This window comes from Peromyscus californicus, unplaced genomic scaffold (assembly GCF_007827085.1).
Source record: "Peromyscus californicus insignis strain IS unplaced genomic scaffold, ASM782708v3 Scaffold_5__1_contigs__length_169319896, whole genome shotgun sequence".
Lineage (NCBI taxonomy): Eukaryota > Metazoa > Chordata > Mammalia > Rodentia > Cricetidae > Peromyscus > Peromyscus californicus.
In genome coordinates this window covers 89,865,268-89,883,918 of record NW_026294573.1, presented here as the reverse complement: position 1 = coordinate 89,883,918, position 18,651 = coordinate 89,865,268, and the positions used below count along the sequence as shown (strand labels likewise).

Below are 18,651 nucleotides of genomic sequence, written 5' to 3'. Positions count from 1 at the left end.
GTAGATACTGTTAAGTCCAATGAATATTCCTAGGGAATAATAAATCTTGACTTTATCTCCTGCCCTACACAAACTGCAATTTAGGATGAACTGTAGATCCATATGTAAAACTAGAGTACATCTTCAAGAGGAACCATAGACTATTTGGTTTTATCAAATGAGGCAAATATTGCTTCCGTGAGTCATAAAAGCTACTAATGATGAAGAGTATGACAGATAAAGTAGTTTACATTAAAACTAAGACATCTTTACATTCCACTCCCTCTCTCACTATTTTCTAGCTTTGAATTCCTGATCCCCCATGCCTTCACCTCTCAAGTGTCAGGATTATAGGCATGTGCCACCATGTCTGACTTGAAATCCTTGTGTTCTTCTGTTTCTATTTATTTATTTTATATATGTAGATATTTTGTCTATATGTATGTCTATGCATCACCTGCATGCCTGGTGCCCTTGGAGGCCAGAAGAGGCTATCAGATTCCCTGGGACTAGAATTAACAGACAGTTGTGAGCTGTCACCATGTGGGTGCTGAGGATCGAACATGGGTCCTCTGGAAGACCAGCCAGTGCTCTTAACTGCTGAGCCATCTCTCCAGCCCTGAAATCCTTATATTTTTTATAAAAAATACCACTGGAATTAAAAGGCAAGGTACACCATTTATATAAAAATATTAGTCAATGGTTTCACACTAGCATATATGAAGAACTCCTACAAATCAATAAGAAAAAGACAACAATCCAGAAATAACCAAAGACTTCAAAGAACATCTGAAAAGATGTCAGTAGCACATGGGAGGGTATTTAGTTTCCACATCACTCACTATAGCAGCATCTCTTACAAAAGGCATAAAACAACCAAAATATTTGTGTTAATTTTCTTGTTCTTCTGATAGTTGTACTACAGGCATGCAAACTGTTAGTTGAAATGGCAATTATCTCTGATAACCTAATTAAACCAAATATAGTTTTCTCTTTCTTTCTTTCTTTCTTTCTTTCTTTCTTTCTTTCTTTCTTTCTTTCTTTCTTTCTTTCTTTCTTTCTTTTCTTGCTTTCTTTCTTTCTTTCTTTCTCTTTCTTTCTTTCTTCCTTCCTTTCTTTCTTTTCCATTTCTTTATATATATATTTACCTAACCACCCATAAAATTAAAAGTTCTCCATCCTGGATAATAGTCACTTATCTTATTGTTTGACCTGTTTGGTCCCTTTAGCACCAAGTTTTGAAATCATTTATGCCACTTTCCATTGTTCTTTAGGTAGTTAGACAAAGAATGATTGCACAGGATGGATGGTGAGTCTTATTTGTCAGTTTAACACACTCTAGAATCATCTCGGAAGGGAGTCCCAGCAAGATCAAGCTGACCTGTGGGCACATCTGTAGGGGATTATCTTGATTACATCAATTGAGGTGGGAAAGACCTACCCACTGTGGGTGGCACCATTCCCTAAGCAGGGAATCCTGAAATGTGTAAGTGTAGAGAAAGCAAGTGAGCTGGGAAAAGGTATGCATTCATAATCCACTGTGCTCTGCTCTTGACTGTGGATGTGATGTGACCATTTTCTTCAAGCTCCTGTCACTTTGACCTCCGGCAGTGACAAACTGTGACCTGGAATTGTTTGTTAATGTTATAAAACACCCAAATACTTACAGATAAAACTAGGCTTTATCCTTATACTACTCCTTCCCTGGTCACCTCTGTCCATAGCTGGAATGTGTCCTCAAAGAGCTTTTCCTGCTAATTTACATGCAGGCTTGCTTGTAGGGATAGCTAGCATGCCTTGTGTTCTACACACACACGATCATACTGTTTTGGTTTTCAGTATCGTTCTGCAATTTGTCTCATAGACTTTTTTCCTATCTTAGTATGAACAGCATTTACTTTATATACCCTGACAAAAGCAACTTAAGGGAGAATGGGTTTGTTCAGCTCACAATTCCAGGTCACAACCCATCACAGTCAAGGTGATAGGAGCTTGGAGGAACTGGTCACATCACATCCGGTCAAGAGCACAGCCCAATGGACTAGTGAATGCATGCCTTTGTTCATGTTTACCATGTGTGCTGCTCTGAACAAAGATGCAAAATCACCCTGAGACATGTTTCTTTACAAAGAGGGGAGACTTCCTATAGGATTATGACAAGAAATGATTTCTGTTCTCACGAATCTGGCTTCCGTCCCCATCACACTATGGGAGTTTCTACTGCATCACCAGCTTCCACTTTTTTTGGTTATCCATTTATTTATTTATTTATTTTACTTTTTTTTTTAGTTTCTTTTAAAAAAATTTTTAATTACACTCATGATATTCATTAATTACACTCATATTAATTACATTCATGATATTCATTGATTATATTCACAGTATTCATTCAATAATTATATTTATGATATTCATTAATTATATTAATTGTATTGATTTATTACATTCATGATATTATGTCCTGATATTACTGTCCATTTGTGGGGTTTTCCCATCACACAAAACAGAGATTCTGTACTTAGGAAATTATTGCTCTATATTCCTTTCTTCTCTGTCTTGAGATAACGTTTAATCTTTCTGTTTCTATGAATTTGTATATTCTATATATTTCATGTAATACAATTCTATAGTATTTGTCCTTTTTTTGAATGTAAAAACATTTTATGTACAACTACAGGAGAAATAATACTCAGATAGTCTGAACATAAAAACAGGTTATAATTTAAAAGTCCAGGGTTAAACAGTAAAATATTTTCTCTGTAGAAAATAGTAAAAATGATAACATTTCCCAATAAGCCCTTTTAAGCCAAATGATAGATGAATTATACATATAAATATTGATTAGATTCTGCGATACAGAAGGGACCTATCTTCATCTGTTCAGAGAGCTATGTTTTACTTAGTTGTATAAGTGAGATTCCTATTTACTTGTTTTTGAGGCAGGATCTTAGGTCGTCCAGGCTACTTGACTCCTGCCTCCACCTTCCCAGTTCTGGGCTAACAGGTGTCACCACCAAGGATGGCGTTTCTGGTCTGACAGTGAAGTCGTTGATTCGTGTTGAGTTGATTTTTGTACAGGATGAGAGCGAGATTCAATTTCAGCCTTTTGTACGAGCGAGCGGCACTGAAGAGTCTGTCTTTCCCCCCGCTCCTCCCACCTCAGCCTACGCCCATTAAGACGACTCCTCCTCCCCATCTCCCCAAATCTCGGCACCATTTGGTCTCTGCTTCTGCTCTGGCCACCTGAAGTCTCCTCTGTTCCTAGTCTGTGCCGCCCCCATCTCCAAATGTTAAGAGTTCTTTAGGCTCCATCTTCACTCTGGATTCTCTTCCTTGATTTCCCCAAATGTTCCTAAAGGGCATCTGCATGATAATGTCTTCCAATTCCTGTTCCTGTCTAGCCTTGTGGAGTTTTATGCTAGCATTGTGTTGGGGCTGGGATTGAGCTCTGTGCCCAGTGCTGCGCTGCAGAGTAAATATAAAGTAAGTACCCAACTGCCCTCCACAGGCTTCTCATTTGAATGAGCAACCTGAAAGCACCTGCAATTCCTAGAGACTTCATTACCTTCACCTGCTTGCTCAGACCCTCCTCCCCACAGTACCATAGGTGTTTAGTTCAGAAAGTGAGGATACCTCCTTGGGTCCAACTCTCCCAAGTCCTCAGACTGCTCGCTCCATCCCATCAACCTCCCCACATCTCTCATTACTGTCATTTTACCTGCCCTAGGTACCTACAGAGGTCCACCTGGCTTCATTTTTGACCTCCATGCCTCACGCTGAAATGGATCTCTACCATCACAGCCAGTTATCTGTCCTCCGGCGGCTTCCTCCCATCACCTACACAAGTGGAGCCTGGGATGCCTGGGCTCTGCTGCTCCATCTTTCTTCCATGCTTTGATGGTTTCTGTACCACCCTCTTCACCTTGGACCCTTTGTGCCTGGTGTTCTCATTCGGAAAGCCGAGTCCCTGGCATTTGGCAGTCGGAGTCATTTTCGTCTATCAAGTTTCAGCCCCGCCATCTCATAGCACCCTACCCAACCACCTGATCTGGAGCAGGTTTCACTGTTACTTATTACTGTGGCCAGTCTCCTGGTTCTTCCTGCCTCATAAAATGCACCCCACACTGCCCCTTCTTCTCTTCTGTGTAAGCTGTATGCTCAGTCCTATTCACAGCTAAATGTCAAGCCCACAGGGCCTTGCACATACTACATTCCTCCAGTCAATCAATCACTGAGGAATTCCAAGTTTATTGCCCTAACTTTATTAGAGGCAAGAAACCTAGACCCAATCACTACCACACACCATCCTTGGATTGCTACTAAGGGTGATGTATTCTGGGGTCACAACTGTCTAGTTCAAATGCCAGTTGATCCACTGACTAGCTGGGATGTTGGGAACATTACTTAATCCTTGTATGCCTGTCTTCATTGGTGACTGGGAACTATAGCATCTATACCAACAATGACTATTGCCAAGATTCATGGGATGTCTAGCCTAAGACTGAGCATTCTATGGTTTTCACTATCAACCTGAAAACTTTCATCAGGCAGCCCCCATCCCCTTGCTGTTTACAAGGTTTTCTGAATCATTTCCACTTTCCTACTCAGTTTAGAATCTCCATGTATGTATACACAGTTTCATGAAGCCCACAGGCCCATACCACCACTAAAACCAGGCTTTTTAAAAATCAGTGACTATGGTAATGTTTCATCACAAGTGAACCATCAGTCATGCTCACCGTCAGGACCACACAGTGGGTCTGTTTATCTGCTAATTTTCTGTTTATTAAAGTAAAACAACAAAAATCCCTGAAGACTTTAACGTAACTGCATGAGATTTTTCTAAAACTATATTAAGCTGGTATTTCTTCTAAATTGTTTTTAAGACTTAAAAGTTTTTTAATAGCTTTACTTGCATGTATGTATACACATGTACTGCATGCATGCCTGGTGCCCAGGGAGGTCAGTAGGACATTGGATTCCTTGGAACTGAATTAACAGGTGGTTAGCTGTCATATGTGTACTGTGAAGCAAACCCACCCAGGTCTGCTGCGAGAACAGCCAATGCTCTTCTTAACTACTGAGCCTCCTCTCCAGGCTCCTAGCTTTTAAATCATAAAACAAACGAACAATCAACAACAACAACAAAACCAAAGGCTAAATGTTACTAAAAATAAAGGGATTAGATCAGGCCATTTCTCATTTATATTAAAAGACAACAGACAGTTTTAAAAAGGGTAGAATTAATATTTTATTGTCATTTATAATCAGATGGCAGTTGGGCATAGACTCTCCTCACACTTCATATTTGTTTGAAAATTAAAAAAAAGTTACAGGTTTAAACAGCTGGTGGCTGGTTCTGTTTTTCAGGGTGATCAGGCAAATTCAGTAATAGAAGCTTCAAGCTTTTCCTTGTTAGCGCCAGAGAATTCACCCACCTGGTAAGAGATGAAAGGACATTGGTGAGCAGAGCCATTACACAGAGCTGCAGTCACAAAAGGACAAAAAGTGTGGGAGTTTACTTAGACTCTTGAATAATGGTTTTCAAAAAACACAAACCAAAACGAAAGACAAAACTAACAGCCAAAATAAACCACTTTGGAGAAAAACCAAAGGGCTCCAGTAATGACCTGCCAAGGTCTAGGAAAATATGCTTTCTGACATGAATGATGAACCAGCTATGGAGATAGTGACTGGTCTTTAATAGAAGAATTTTTCAATTAGGCACTGCATTATGCATAAAGGTCCAGGAAGCAAGACAATGCCTTTTTTTTTTTTTTTTAAAAGAGACTAAGTCTTTTCTGGTCCCCAGGCTGGCCTTGAACCCAAGGTGTTTTCTTGTGCCTCAGGCTCCCAAGTGCTGAGATCACAGTATCCCACCCAGCCCCGGCATCTTGAGTGTACAAAGTGGTGACACACTTCTTGTGTTTAAGTCACTTCAGCGCTTTCTGCACGTACAGTTTTAGCTGAGATGTGGTTTCCCTTTGTAACCCAGGTTAGCCTGCAACTCACTATGTATCCCAGGCTAACCTCAAACTTGCAGCAATCCTCCTGCCTTGGCCTCCTAAGTGCTGGAATAAAGTATGCAACATCAGGCCAAGGCTCTACAGTCACGAAATATAAAATGGTGACACACGGGCTGGAGAGATGGCTCAGAGGTTAAGAGCACTGGCTGCTCTTCCAGAGGTCCTGAGTTCAATTCCCAGCAACCACATGGTGGCTCACAACCATCTGTAATGAGAGATCTGGTGCCCTCTTCTGGTCTGCAGGGAGACATGCTGTATACATAATAAATAAATAAATCTTAAAAAAAAAAATGTTTAAAAAAAAAAAAAAATGGTGACACACATCTCCCAGGTGAGTCACTCCAGTCACTTGTGTTGACACACACATTCTTTTGCCCACTTGGTGTTTTTTTTCCTTCCTGTTTTTGGAAACAGGGTCTTACTCCGTAGCCCACGCTGACCTGAACTTACAGCCATCTTTCAGGTCACTCTCAGTGCTGGGATTACAAGTGTGCCACAACACCCAGCCCCAGCTGTTGTCTTTTTTTTTTTTGGTGTTTGAGGACGGTTTCTCTGTGTAGACCTGGCTGTCCTCCAACTCAGAGATCCATCCGTGTCTGCCTCTGCCTCCCGAGTGCTGAGATTAAAGGTGTGTGCCACTACACTCAGCTCCGGCTGGTGTTCTGAAAGTCAGAGAGACATACCTTTTGACCCTTTTTATAAAACTGGAAGGTCGGCATGCATTTGACTTCACATTCTGCAGCAATATCCTGGGGTATCAGGGAAAGTGGTCAGGGAGAGAGGATGAAAACAAGAATGTGAACGTTAGACTCAGACGGAAAATTTCAAAAACCCAGACCTCTTTTCCATTACATATCCCAAACTTCAGCCTCAGAACCTTCTGAACATATGAGCATCAATACAACCAATACAGCGGCAACACTTTGAGAGCCCAACGGGCTGCGTTCTCCATGAGAAACTCTTCCTAACACCTATGTCCAAGCACAGGCACTAATGAAAAGGAGGCTCCTGGGATCAGCTAGTGCCACAGCCACTCACTACGCTGTTCAATCAGTGAAGTTCTCAACATTTCAGTATCGAGAGGAAATGACATAGTCTTCTGCTCCTGAGAATTAGCAGCTCCTGGTTTTTGCTAAGTTTTTCCAATTTTACTAAGGGAGTGGGGTATATACAGATGATGGCTGGGTAACTACTATTTGTTTTTCTGGGGTTGGAAGCTAGGGCTTTGCACATGCTAGGCAAATAATCCTAACCCTCTGGGTAGGATCTTGCCCCATTGCCAAAGTTGGCCTGAATTCAAGATCCTCCTGCCTCAGCTTCCCGAGTGCTGGGATAACAGGCGTGCACACACGATGCTGGGCTAAGGGCCAGATATTTAATTACAACCCAAGTTACCCTTAGCCAAGCATGACGGTACACACTTGAAATCTCAGCACTTGGGAAGTGGAGGCAGGGGCATGAGAAGGCTATCCTCAGCCACATAGCCACTTTAAGGCCAGATGGGACTGTAAGACCCAGTGTACAAACCAACCCCCACACAAATAAATAAATCACAAACACTGAAAAAGGAGGTCTTAATGAGATATTCTTAAGTGTCTGTGTGCAACTGTTATCTTCACATACATTTTTAGTTAAAACATTAAGAATTTTCTCATGGGGTCTGGAGATGCAGCCCAGCAGTTAAAAGGACTGGCTGGCTGCTCTTGCAGAGGCCTGGGTTTGAGCTCAGCACCCACAAGGTGGTTCAAATCATCTTATTAATGGATTAATTAACTCTAGTTCCAGGGATCCAATGCCCTCTTCTGCCCTCCACAGGCACCAAGCACATATGAGTGTTCATACATGCATTTAAGCAAAATGCTTATACAGAAGATGAATCTATCTAAAAGAAGAAAAAGGAATAAAACCAAGAACTTTGTCATTCTGCTGTGTGTCAAAGTGACTTTTTAAAGGTGATATAGTATTTTATTTCACATTTTAACTCCTCTTAATCTTTTAGATCATTTCCAACTTATGTGTATATATTTATATATATTATAAATATTATAAATATATATATTTATTTGTGAATAAATACATATAGCCTTAGGTTTTAAAATATAAAATGGAACTGCTGGGTTCCAGAAAATTCTAGTTTGACTCATGAAGAAAAACTGGAAGCTATCCATTACTTACTAATCTTATCACGAATGCACCTAAATGCACACCCTTCTTTTCAAAATGCACGCTGTAGGCCCTGTCTCACACACACACGCATTCACACACACACACAGGCACACGTACATGCACAGATACGGACTTTCCCATATGAAACACACTCATGCACCCCACTTTTTACCATCCCACAGTGGCCACTGTATGAATAACAATACTTCTGTTAAAGATCTATGCTATAAGAAAGCAGGCTATGTAGGCCAGGAAGCAGCTCTCCTCCATGGCCTCTGTATCAGCTCCAGCTTCCAGCCCTGACTTGCCTCTGCGATGGACTGTGTGAAGCGTCAGCAAGACAAACTCTTTCCTCTTCAAGTTGCTTTTGGTTATGGTGTGTTTCATCATGGATAAAGAAACCCAAATTAAGGCAATGTATAAATACCTACAGAGGGACTCAGACTCCTGGAACCGGAGTTACAGCGAGCTACCTGATGTGGGTGCTGGGAACACAGCTTGGGTCCTCTGCGTATGTGCTCTTTCTTAACCAGTCGCCTCTCCAGCAATTCAAGTTGACATGGGAATGATGTTTTTGCCTAGTGCGCTTTCAATCCTCATCTACGTTCCTGTACACTTGTGTGATCTGCTCCTCCCACTCATCAACCCCAGGGGCAAGACTCCTGACTGTACTTCAGTATCATGATTTGTATGCCAGCAAACCCACCAGCCCTGCCCACCCAGGGCAGACTTCATACACCCCTCTACTAAGGCCTCAGCTCTTGCAGTCTCTATGTTTAGCAGCAAAAGAGAAAGCTATTTTACAGTACCTACCATTCCTGTATGTCCAGTACTTCCCACACGTTTTACTTTCTAGATTTACACAGCAGTAGAGATCAAGATAGACCAACAACAGCTTAACTCTAAATGGTTAATTATTAACAATGGTTAAGTAGTGTGGGTTTAAAACAATGTTTTAATATACATTTGCATACAGCTTTACTAATGTCCCCACCACCACCTTTTTTCTCCATTCTTTTTAAATAAAAACACTGTCCAAGATTTTCCTGTCTGTATTATTTCAGAGCATTGCCATAAATAAATTCCCCAAATACACCAGCTCCAGACGGGGTTAAACTGAAATTCTGGAGTATTGACATTGTAATGATGCCAAGTCAATGTCCACAAACACAGTAGCACTGCCATCTATAAAGCTTTTATGGACTTCAGTAAAGCCTGTCGTAAAGCTCTGTCGTCCTTATAGGTCTTTTTTCACTCCCTCAGTCAATGCTCCATGGGCCGTGAGCCTACTCTCTTGAGTGACCCGAGGGACCCACAGACTGGTCTTTTGCTTTTAGAATCTCATGCTGCAGTCTGTTCAGATTAGGGACTGCAGGCGTGAGCCATAACATTCTCAGACACACCATTCTTGATCCCGAGTTTCTTTCGTCATCCCTTCCTTTAACCTGGGGTCACATCCCTACTTCCTGCTTTTTAAAAACTAAAAACTTATATACGGGAAAACTCACATTTTGCCAGAGTTCACAAGTTCTGAGTTGTGACCAATGCAGGGTCATGTGACCAGCAGCAGGGTGTAGACCAGCCCCTCGCTTTCCCAGCTGCCCTTGTTGAAATTAATCACTACCCACACCCCACTCCTGGTAACTGCTGACGTGTTTTCCCCCAATGCCCAATCTCAGATTTTTTGAGTGTGTATAACAGGTCTATACTGAACCTTACTTAGTGCTAGGATAGTCTTCTACAGAATCACAGTAACGTTAACCACACTTAGTCACTGCACTCATATTAATCCATGTCTAGCTTTCTGAGCGAAGCTGAAATACATGGTATTTGAAAGCTTACAGACTGTCTTGTTTTTTGGCTTAATTTACAAAATATGCATCACATCCCCTTGGCCGCCACTGTAATATCATCATTTTTAAAAGGGCCTATATGTGTATTTTTCTGTGATCATAAAATCATTTTCCTATACATTGCGGGTGCAGGTGAAATTGTCCATTCGAATCGGTTGCAGGATTTCTTCCTACTCAGGTGGGTGAGGGGACTTTCTATTAGTTTTTCTATGACACCGTCTTTGGAGTATGGAGAAGCAAAGTTAAAGGTTCTTATTTGTCACAGGGTCACTTCAAGTTCTGAAAGACATTTAGGGTGCTGATAGAGTTCCAAACAGACACAAAGGAGCTGTCATTCCATGTCCCCAGCAGCTTTATGTATCTTTATAGGGGGTGGAGACTGAGGCAGAAGGAGTGCCTGCCCTCAGTTCTACAGGGCCTTCCTATGCCTCCATCACGGCCCATGTTGCAGCCTGCTTCCACACCCCACCCAGGGCGAGTGTCAATACCCTCTCTCAGTTACTATGGGCAGTTCAAGATAACACATGCAGAGGCCACTAGACTCCAGTATACCATTACTTAAAAGAAATTGTGTAATTATCTGATGGGGTCAACTGAGCTAAATGTCTCCTGGGTCATTAACCATACAGGAAGGGGCTGGGGGTGCGGGCAAAACGGTTTGTGAAAACAAGAAACAAGAATGTTCTTGCTTCCACAAGCAAGTTATATTCTCATTTCCCTCCCTAACTCTGGATACTTCTAATAAGAAGAGTAACTCTCCTTAGTCATTTTACAAAGACTAATGACAAAGAGATGTTGTTACACTTGAGTATCCCTTAGTCAAAATGCTTGGGACCAGGTATGCTCCAAGGTTTTAGATCTTGCAATATTTACACAGACTTTACTGTTTTGGTCCATTAAAAAAAAAAATCTGAAAACTTCCCCTGGATGATGCCAGCATTCAAGCAGTTTGGATTTCAGAGCACGCTGGATGTCGGATGCCCACTACCTGTAAAAGCAGGCAGGTTTCACCCAGTACTTAGGAGCCAGGCACTCCAAAGGCTTCACAATTACAGTCTTGTTCAATCTGGATAAGCGCCTTATGTGTGATGCGGGAATGTTTAGAGGATGAGAGGAGGCACAGGAAAGTAACTCGAGCAAGCCCCCACTGTCAATATAGAAGGGTAGCGCGGCACGGGCACAGGACCCACCGCCTCTTACCACCGTAAGCTGGGAAGGAGGACAAGCAAAGATGATCCCAAGGCAGGAAAAGAAACCCAGAGTGTGCCACGGAAGAGGTAAACGGAGATGGGGACATGGAAAAGGAGTGAGGCTCATGACTGGGGCTCCGTCAGACAGGAAAGGACAGTCAGGGAGAGGGACAGCACAAGTGAAGACAGGTCCCAAAGTGTGCGAGAGAAAAACACGCTGGGCATGGCGGGAGCTGGGTGTTTCAAGAAGACAGGTGTACACCTTATGTGACCCTCCAGAACCTTTGCCAGGCTGATGGCTGGGGCTGGGGAGCTGACTGTTGAAGATGGGAGATTAGCAGAAAACAGAAGCCAGCGAGTCAGTACCAGAGTCCAGTCCAATACGTTTTTCTCTACCTCTTCCTGCCCCACAGGGCAAGTAAAGTGCTCATGCATCATGGAACCCCGGTGCTCCATCCCAAGTGGGCCTTTCCAGCCCAGAGGCCTGTGAGAGGAAAGGTCATGTGCTAAGAACCCGATCTGCACCCCTCAAGGGTGTGTGTAGGAGGGAGGGAGACGGTAAGAGCAAGGGCAGGGGAGCCCTGCCGCCCCACTTTAAATACTGACTCCATGCAACTCCCAACACAACTTCTCCGTCTCAGCCTTCCCATAGCTAAAACGCGGCCGATACCAGTACAGGGGTTTGATGGTGGTAAAGATATCAATATGTGGAAAATACACAGAACAAAACTTGAGTGCATAACAAGAACCTGCTAAATAAAGCCAGGCCTGGACTTTCCCCTTACGTTCTCCCGGCTCGCCAAGGCACCCAGGCCTCTCTAATTGGAACATTTGGGCTTTCTCACTGATTCAGAGCAAGCACCATTAGAATAAGCCTGTGACCACAGCTCCCATGCCATAGGAAGTTCAGAGTATCTCAAAAGTGACCTCACAATTTCAGGATGCCATCCAATCCACTATCTACGAGAGCAAAGTTCATCTACAGATCATCTCAGAATGGTGGTAGAACACAGGCCTATGCAACACAAAGGCCTCCATCACCCCGGAGCTACTGTTTAGATACCCTCTTTACGACGTGCCACATGCACTCAGTTTTGTTCTGTGTATTTTCCACATATTGATATCTTTACCACCACCAAACCCCTGTACTGGTATCGGCCGCGTTTTAGCGACGGGAAAGCTGAGACAGAGAAGTTGTGTTTGGAGTTAAAACCATAACTGGAACATGTCCTGCTCTTCCAAAAGAGAGCTTCTCAGAGAGAGAGTCCTACTTTGGAAATTTTTTTTTTTAAAGATTTATTTATTAATTTATTATGTATACAGTGTACTGCCTACATATATGCCTGCATGCCAGAAGAGGGCACTAGATCTCACTATAGATGGTTGTAAGCCCCCATGTGGCTGCTTGGAATTGAACTCAGGAACTCTGGAAGAGCAGTCAGTGCTCTTAACCTCTGAGCCATCTCTCCAGCCCCCTACTTTGGGTATTACTTCACACCTTTACTTTAAAGAACAGGGTAGTCTTAAAAGGACAGGCCACTCTGAGACGCTTGGCAGCATCCAATTTCTCACTACGTACCTGGCAGTCATCCACATCTACTTCAAGGAACACCACACTGGAATATTTTTCAGAGAGGGACTGGAAAATTAAAAATTAACCAAAAAGTGTTAGAACTAGATAATGGCAGTCAACATAGTTACGCTTCAAGAGAAATGTAGAGATTAAAGATTTATTTACTTTTATTTTATGCATATGAGTGTTTTGCCTGCATGCACGTCTGTGTACCGTGTGTGCCTGGTGCCTGCAGAAGCCAGAAGAGGGCGCTGACTGCCCCGGAACTAGTTATAGAAGGTTGTGACCCTCCATTTGGGTGCTGGGAACCAAACCTAAGTCCCCTGGAAGAGCAGCTCTTAACCAGAGGCACCTCTCCAGTTCCATATACTAAAAATTTTTTAATTTTTATTTATTACTGTATTATTATTACTGTATGTATGCACGCATGCCATAACATGCACGTGGAAGTCACAGGGCAACTTTTGGGAGCTGGTTCTCTTCAGTGTGGGTTTCAAGGACCCACACCGGGCCAGCAAGCTGTTTAAGTGCCCTTTTCTGCTGAGCAATCTCACCAGTCAGGTCTAAAAATCCAGCTGAGACTAGGTAAGCATCAGGGACACAGCTGTCTCTGAGCTGAAGTTTCTCAAGTGTAGACTAATTTGGTACTATAACTGAGGCCTGAATTTCACACTAGGCCCAGGTTTCAAATAGGAGAGAGACAGAGAGAGAGAAAAAAAAATTACTTAAACAAAGCTAACTCCCGAAAGTTGTCCCCAGCAAACTTTATTATATAAGTTGTTAAAGCCACTCCGTTTGGGCCAATGACACAGGAAAACCAAGCACAGCCCTCACACCCACCCACTCATTACCAGTCCTTTCACCCCAGCTTGTGACCACTAGCCAGCCTCGAAGCCCAGAGCTCCTAGACTCACATGAAAGAAGGGCTTGATCATTTTGCAAGGTCCGCACCACGTGGCAGAGAAGTCCACAACTACAAGCTTGTCTCCCGCAGATGCCAGGGCCTCTTGAAAAGCTTCCTGAGGAGGGAGAAAGAAACACCTGTGTTATATACTTTCACTTTCCAGAAGACACGGCCAGGTGTGATGCATGCCTTCAAACCCAGTGCCCTCTCAGGAGGCAGAGGTAGGCGATCATCTCCAGGTGGTGGCCAACCTGGTCTACACTGGCCAGTTTCAGGCCAGCCAGTGAGATCAACCCTCTCCCTGCCAAAAGGAAAAGACCTAAGCAAACACACAAACAAACAGTAAAGAGCCATTAAGTACAACCTAGGAGTTTCTGCTCTTAGGGCCTACTTCTTATCCAAAGCAACCAAATAAAGTGGCTTGAAAGGAATCTTGCACACAGTTGGTACTGTTATACTTGACAAGATGAAATGAGAAAGTCTTCACGTCTCCAGGAATGCCTTATAAACTATTGTGAACTGACTAATCTGGGCGTAGTGATGGTGCTGTGGACCCAGGGCTCTGCCCATGCTAGGCAAGTGCTCTGCCCTTGTGGTCCATCTCCAGCCCCTGACGGCTTCCTATGACAGACACTGGATTCTTAGGGGCTGACGAAAGAAGCCTCCAAGACTGAATGAAGAAGGCCCAAGACACAGTTAAGCAATGGAAAAGTCACAAGTTACTTAACCAATGGGGAAATAAAAGAACTTGTCTAGGGTGAAACATGGGAAAGATCCCAGACCCCATGGCAGAGTCCAGGAGACAGACCTTCTACTCAGGTCACTATTAGCATAAACAGATTTTTGTGTGCTTTGTTGTAAGATTTAGTGTGTGTGTGTGTGTGTGTGTGTGTGTGTGTGTGTGTCTGCTGGTGCACAGAGGCCCAAAGAGGGCATGAGAGCCCCTTGAGCTGGAGCCATGCTGGAAGAGTAGGAAGCACTCTGCACAGCTCTGCCAGCTCTCCAGCCCCTTCGGGGTGCTTTACACAGGGCTTCTAGAGTTGGGATCACACTGCTTCTCAACCTTTGGCTTTTGCCCTATGACCAAAACTCACTGTTTTTTAGATGAACCCAAGTTTTAGTTCCTCAAGAAGAAATTCTTCTTGGCTGTTTTGCTTAAGTAACACCCATCACATGAAAGTCCCAGCAAAAAAATGATTAAAAAAACAAACCCTCATTACCAGCCTCCCTGAATTATTTACCCAAAGCCTTGATACTGTAACCCTGGGAACCTAACATTCTAGTTACCAGGGACTCGTTTAAACCGCATCTGTCACTTGGTGCTGACCAAAACTCAAACTGGGCCAACAAAGATGAGTCCCAAAACACAAACAGCTATATCTGCAGTCAACACTTCCTCCAGAGGAAAAATGTGGGTCAAACTAGCTATCCAAAACCAAGGCAGCCCGGCGGTGGTGGCGCACGCCTTTAATCCCAGCACTCTGGAGGCAGAGCCAGGTGGATCTCCATGAGTTCAAGGCCAGCCTAGTCTACAGAGAAACCCTGTCTGGAAAAACAAAAAACAAAACAACAACAAAGACAAATTAAGAATCATATTAGATCTGGCCCAATGAAGGAAAGTAAATATATACACCGCTATAAAGTTATAACATACATGTACACACCCAAAACAAAAAAACCTAATGAGTTTTCATGGAGTATAGTTATTTTATTATTTTTTTATTTTAATTTTATGTGTATCCATGTTTCTGTCTCCATGTATTTATGTACATCACTTGGTGCCTGGTGCCTTCAGAGGCCAGAAGATGCATTGGAACTGGAGTTACAGATGATTACAAACCACCACGTGAGTGCCAGGAATTGAACAGCCATCCTCGGAAAAACAGCCAGTGAGTGCTCTTATCTTATCCTCTGAGCCATCTCTTCAGCCCCGACTACAATGAATTACTTTTTTAGGTTTTTAACTTCTAGCTAATATTTTTTCAAGAAAAATAATCACCTGTCATTTTTGAGAACAGTACAGAATAGCTATGACAACTTCCAGAGATTAGCCTAGTTATACAGGTCATCAACCCCATGTTCTGGGTATGAAGAGAGCTAAGTGTTAGGGTCAGGAGTTAGTAGGAAAGCAGTGCAGAGTAATGGAAACTACTCTTCCAAACTACCACTGGTTGATGCAGATAAATTTCATATAAAACCTCCCCTTGTATGATTTTCTGACAGGCCACACCACCCATTCTTTACCACAAGACAAAGGTCAAGACGGTATGGGAGGCTGGTCTGACGACACCTACGTCTGGAACATAGTTAACCCTCAATAAAAATTTGACGAGACTGCATGAAAAGCAGGACGAACTGCATTTTCAAACACTCTCAAGGATTCCCCCAAACAGCTCTGAATCAAATCTAGGTCAAACTACCGAGGACTCTGAAAAAGAGCCTTGCCACCCTAATTCCTGGCTTCAGGGAACGTGAGTTACAGAGGCAGGGATGTGCAAACTTCATAAACAAGTTCTCTTCTCCAGATGCGTACACTTGCCTGAACAGGCTTGAAGAGTATTCAGAATTATCTACTACGAAGCAAATCCCAAATCTGAGCTCCAGAAACTAATAATCACAATTAGTAAATGGTCGCATCACTGACACAATGATCTGGAGACAAAACAACACAGACGCAGCAGTTAGGAGCAGTCACTACCATTCATCTGCGCGCGCACACACATACACATACACACACACACACACACACACACACACACACACACACACACACACACACACACACACACGCAAGCTCCGAGGCCGGCAAGGTGACTCAGCAGATTAAGGTGCTTGCCACAAAGACTGAGGAACCGAGTTCACTACCCAGGACCCACAAGGTAGGAGTGAACCAACCTTCCCAAGCTGTCTTTTTCTGATCCCCACAAGTGAATGCCCCACCCCTACACATAACTTTAAAACGAAACAGAAAGCCCCAAACACAAACCCATACCCAGCCCAGAGGAAATAATACAAAGTGTTCTTTGCTTCTTGAGACAGGTTCTCACCTGTAGCCCAGGACGGTGGTGATCCTCCTGCCTCAGCCTCCTGAGTGCTAGTGATTAGAGGCATGAGCCGACACCCTGGTCTAACACAGCGGTCTGTAAAGCACTGAGCAAAGTGCCTTGTGTGTAGTTCAATAAATAGCAGTTTTAGTCTTAAAAATAAACAAAGCAAACCACCTGTTGGTTTCTTCAAGACACCACCGTCCATCACTCCACTCCTGTCTGGAGACAGACCCCAGGGGCCCTTACCTACCCATACAGTCCTCAGAAACAGCTGTTGCGCATGGTTAAAGCAGCCAATTTAAGCTCATTAGATTAACCTTTGGGGCCCAAGCCTTTTATGAATAACTGGTTTCCTGTCACCCACGTACTCCTTTCCTACTGGAATGGCAAAGGTCCCGTAAGGAAGACAGTTTAGACTGGTAAGGACCCAAATGGGCGCCGAGTCTAAACCACTGGTAGTGAGTGGGTAGATTCTGAGCAAACTCATTTGTATTGAGACCCAACCAGGCCCAAACAGTTGCTCAAAACTGGAGGCGTGGACCTGCCTTCCTCGAGTTCCCTTAGTCAGCTGGGTTAACAAGTTAACTAGGTTACCCTGTAAGGCAGTCTTCCATACACCAATTCCCACCACCGCCCCTTTCACGGTCCACTTTACAAATATTCCCCGAGTAGTTACAGTGTAACAGGCGCTGGGTTTCCCAATCTGGAGGATATTTTGGTTCTCAGTAACCTTCGAATATGGCAACAGTTTTTCCCCTGGGTAGTTTTTTCTTTTCCCAAAGGGCAAAACCAGGACTTTGTAGTGGACTACTCCCCGACTGCAGCAAAGCCCACTTACTGTGGGTCAATCACCGAAACCTTAGGGTAGCGAGGCCCCTTGGGCCCAGACATTGGGGACTGAGTCATTCCAAAGCTAACGCTGCCGGAAACACGCCCTGAGCCGCAGGAGGAGGAGGAGGAGTCCCGCGGGCGCGGCCTGGACCTTTCTCCTTAGCAGTCACCTGGAGGGGCACCCATCCAAGGGTCTCCAACAGGGACCCGCCCCCGTGCACCGACCGGGCACTGGTGGTCCTCTAGGTGGCGGGCCACTGATGGAGGCAAACTCCGGCCTAGCCCTGCGGCACAGCACACCGCCGCGCTGCGTATGGCACCGTATACGCGAGGAGCGGCGGTTCTCCATTTCCTCCCTGAGATTCCGAATCCTGATTCAGACCCGGGTTCACTGGAGGACCCCCACACCCCCGTCCCCTGGTTTCACCTCCGCCAGATTCGGGCTGGCGGTAAGGAGAGTGCGGGAGACCGCAGCTCGGGGAACCCAGGTGCTGCCAGTGCGTGCACCTCCTGTACCCGGCGTTCCAGGGTCTCCGGGTCCCCTCCCCCAGGGCGTGCTCTGCAGCCCCGGGCGCGCACAGGCCCCGGGCCGCTCAGCCGGCAGGGGTACAGAGGGCGGCCTCCACAGCACCGCGGGGTGCGCGCGGCGCCCGGGCACGCGTACCTTGCTCTCGATCAGCTTCACCATTTTGGCTGTCGCCGGGAGGAACCACACGAGTTTCTGTAGAACCCGATGGAAACGGATCCGAGGCGCCGGACGGAGCTTGCAGCCGAGCGCGGCGCCCGCCTTCTCTTTATAGCGACAGGGAGGAGCACGCCGGGGCGGGGCGGGCGGGGGCGCGCGCGGCGGGGACGCGCTCCCCAGCCTCCCGCCAAGGCGCCTCGGCAGGCCACGCCCAAGCCACGCCTCCAAGGGGTGGAGCGGAAGTCAGGATTGCCGAGGGCGGAGCCATAGCCGGCTACTTGAGTAGCGCCGGGACTGCCCTAGTGCTGGCCCTGCGTTCCGCGCGATCGAACAGGGACCTTGGCGTCCAGGGGGAGGGGCTAGCGCAGGCGCCTGGAGCAGCCTCGGGGATCTCCCG

General features: G+C 44.9%; 1 protein-coding gene across 1 annotated transcript; it reads right to left on the bottom strand.

The window, feature by feature from the left end:
* Positions 1–5,205: 5,205 nt before the first annotated feature.
* Txn (thioredoxin) lies at positions 5,206–18,373 on the bottom strand. Its single transcript, XM_052717228.1, has 5 exons — positions 18,234–18,373; positions 13,702–13,806; positions 12,794–12,853; positions 6,689–6,754; positions 5,206–5,417 (listed from the first exon to the last, which is right to left on the bottom strand). Exons 1-5 carry the CDS (start codon positions 18,255–18,257, stop codon positions 5,355–5,357), a joined length of 318 nt encoding a protein of 105 aa, XP_052573188.1. The 5' UTR covers positions 18,258–18,373; the 3' UTR covers positions 5,206–5,354.
* Positions 18,374–18,651: the final 278 nt, after the last annotated feature.

What these genes read in the sequence shown, in the direction of transcription:
- Txn (XM_052717228.1), bottom strand. Translation starts at nt 18,257, where the DNA reads ATGGTGAAGCTGATCGAGAGCAAG. An exon ending in TAGATGTGGATGACTGCCAG is followed by an intron (nt 6,755 to 12,793) that starts GTACGTAGTGAG and finishes CTGATACCCCAG; the next exon opens with GATATTGCTGCAGAATGTGA. An exon ending in TTTATAAAAAGGGTCAAAAG is followed by an intron (nt 5,418 to 6,688) that starts GTATGTCTCTCT and finishes ATCTCTTACCAG; the next exon opens with GTGGGTGAATTCTCTGGCGC.